At 22.4% G+C, this 3352-nt stretch overlaps 2 protein-coding genes across 2 annotated transcripts; both read left to right on the top strand.

Moving 5' to 3' along the window:
- Positions 1-1064: 1064 nt before the first annotated feature.
- ENU1_026940 (protein kinase domain containing protein) lies at positions 1065-1919 on the top strand (the record flags this gene model as incomplete). The annotated part of the gene is made up of 1 exon (XM_008857178.1): positions 1065-1919. A coding segment is annotated over one exon (855 nt), but the record flags the coding sequence as incomplete, so codon positions are not given.
- A 510-nt stretch (positions 1920-2429) lies between these two features.
- Positions 2430-2750, top strand: ENU1_026930 (hypothetical protein; the record flags this gene model as incomplete). The annotated part of the gene is made up of 1 exon (XM_008857177.1): positions 2430-2750. One exon carries the CDS (start codon positions 2430-2432, stop codon positions 2748-2750), a length of 321 nt encoding a protein of 106 aa, XP_008855399.1.
- Between the last annotated feature and the right edge of the window lie 602 nt (positions 2751-3352).

The following is a 3352-nucleotide window of genomic DNA, read 5'->3' as shown; positions in this document are numbered from 1 at the left end:
ATTAAAAATTCATTATATTCTTATTTTTAAATAATTAAACAATGATAATTATTTATAAAGGAAATATTATTTTTTATATTATCATATTTAAACGAGTTGTTTTTTATCATCAAAAAAAAAAGAATTGAATAAAGAAAATTAAAGAGTGTCTTAATACTTTTTATTATTTATTCTGTTACTATTTTTAAATAAAACACTTTTTGTATGTTTGTGTAATACTTCTTAAATAACACATAATTTGCTTTTCTACTTCAATTTAATATGAAAATTGATAAATTAACTATTTAAATAAAATATTATGCTTTAATTTATCTTTATATTCAGTGTTGAGTTAATTGATTATTAATATTATAAATTATACAACATCATCCAGTAAAAAATGTTTTTTTTTTCATTAATTCATTTATAATAATAATGGTGAGTACTAAAAGTATCGATTCTTATTGAGTGAACAATCTCTTTTTTTTAAAAAAAATTAATACTAAAACAATTAAAATAATAAGGAGAAGAGAAGAAACTAATAACAGTTTAATAAAATATGTTAATTTAATAACAAAATTGTTTTAACCTAAAAAAAATCAATTAGAGACGAAAAAAAAAGACAAAGTACTATGAGATTTTCTTTTTTACACAAACAATGAATTATTTTAATTCAAACAATTAAACTAAAAATTGTTTTAAAATATTTAATAAACACATCACTCAAATTAAATAATAATTAAATCTTTTCCTTTTGTTTAAAAATTTTTATTAAACAAAAAAAAATCATTCAATTTACACAATATTAATATAATAACATTTTCTATAATTATTACTTTCGAAGTTTATATCAACTAAATTTCTTTAACATTTTATAATTCACTCTCATAACTAAAATTAACTTTGTTAATACTTTTCCTTTCTTATTTGCCTGAATTAAAAGAGGAATAACTTTATAAATAAAATATAATAGTCATAATAATATTATTCAGTAATTCAAAATACAAACTTCATCCTCCCCAAAAAAAATAAATGTGAAATAAAACTTTAATTCTACCTACCAAAGATAAAATCATATGAATATGTCATTTTTTGTTAGGTTCATCCAATTAACTAAAGACTTATTAACTTTTGAAGCTGACCAGCCTATTTCAAAACAGCAGTATATTATATTAGAAAGAATATCTTCTAATAATATTATAAAATATTATAGATGTAAACATAGAAATGGATTACAACAAGTTTGTGTAAAAATTTGTAGAAGAGAAAAGAGATATAGATATGATGGACAAGAAGAAATTCTTCATGAAATCAATACTTTACAAAGATTAAAAAATCAAAACATTATTCATATGCAACAATACTTTATTGGAAAAAGTTATGCAGGATATGAAATGGAATTGATGGAGGGTGGAAATTTACAACAATGGATTGAGGTTCATCAATATATTCCTATTGAATTATTTTGTATTGTTTCAACTCAATTATTAAAAGCACTACATTATGTCCATTCAAATGAAATCGTCCATCGTGACATCACGTTACATTCGATTCTTTTAACTACTCCAAATAATTTCAATGAATTGAAATTAACTCATTTTGAACAATCATTTAATGTAAATGAACCAATAGCTGATGAACATATAACAATTGACTTTCATTACGCAGCACCTGAATTATTTAGGCATTATCTTTATACATTTTCTGCTGATGTTTGGTCATTAGGAATTTTGTTATTTAAATGTTTTACATCTCAATACCCTTTTGAGTCAACGGGAAAAGAAGAATTAGTTAAAGCAATCTTACGAGGAAAAGTTGAGTTTCCTTTATCATTGCCTTCATTATTTATAAAAATGGAAAGAAGTTTATTAAATCCAAATGTTGATAACCGTCTTTCTCCAAAAGAAACATTAAAAATACTTTTCCAATCTCAAGATTGAAACACAAATTCTTGATAAGTTAATTTATGTATTTTGTTCTGATTAAGTGGTTTAAGTAAAAATAAAACCGTGTTGAAGAAAAATAAAATTCCATACTTATTATATAGTCAAAAAGTCTTTAAAAATCACACCCCATTTGAAATCTCTCAAAATGGAAATACTTGAAATAGTCACTTATTCTTTTTTAGATGACAACATGTCAGAGTAACTAATGCCAACTTCTCTTTCGTCAGAAAAAAATCTGCCTATTTATTACATATAAATAGAAAATTGTCCACATCATTAAATAAAAACAACTAATAAAGTAAAAAAAAATCATAACAAAAAATAGAAATATAAAATAAAAAATCAAAGGAAAATAAAACATTAACAAGTGTTTTGCTTTTTACAAAATCAAGAAAGAAAAAGGAAAAGGGTTGGGAACTAAATGAAGAGAAAGTGTGATAAAATAAAAATAGAAACAGGATGAATTATTTAAAGTCATCTTAAATTAACATTATTCATTTACTAATGCAAACAACATTATTTAAACCAGTTGTTCCTATAAGTCATATTCAATTTCCTCTTGCTGATTATTCTCAACGTATTCCTTTATCAATTCCTGGGTCATGTGAATATGTTATTGATCGTGATACTGTTACACCTAAATTACCTCGTGAAAATGTCTGTACTTATTTTTGTGATGAACCTAAAAGACTTTCTTTAACTTCAAAGAATATACGTTCTACACACTTTAATGAAATTACAGATAATGATCGAAATGTTCGTGTGTTTGATTGGATTAATACAATTCAACCTAATTCTCCTTATCCATTTCCTTGTTGTTATTAACTCAATTGTATATTGGTTGTATAATATCATTCATTTGTTTAACTTTCTTGTTTAAAATTCTTTTTCAACAAAACGTCAATAATATTTCTATTTTTATTTTGTAAATAGTAATTTAAAAATAGATAACTAACGACACGAAAATATGAATAACTAAATTAATTATTTTTTTATCAGTAAACTCTATTTTCCTAATACCCGTTTATTCTTATTTTTTCTAAATTCTTCTATTTTTTTCAGAATTACTTACAACTAACAAAATACAAATAAAATCTCGAATATGTTGTAAAAAAAGAAAGATACTAACTCCTGAGTTATTTATGACTTTCTTTTTTTCTAATTGGTTATGATTCTCTTTGTTGTTTAGTTTTGTGTCAAAAAGGATTTTAACAATACAAAACATAAAAAGGTTACAATTCATTAAAAAAAGAAAATAATAAAATAAATATAACATCCCCTATTTTTATATTTTCAATGGAAAAATTGAATAAACAACAGAAAATTAATTGTTTGTAAACTATTCTCATTTTCTTGTTTAGAGTTTCTCTCCATGTGAATCTAAAGTAATTTCAGTAAAATAAATAATTAAACTATTTAATTAGATA

Source organism: Entamoeba nuttalli (assembly GCF_000257125.1).
Source record: "Entamoeba nuttalli P19 unplaced genomic scaffold asmbl_2470, whole genome shotgun sequence".
Lineage (NCBI taxonomy): Eukaryota > Evosea > Mastigamoebida > Endamoebidae > Entamoeba > Entamoeba nuttalli.
This window is presented reverse-complemented; position numbering and strand designations above follow the sequence as displayed.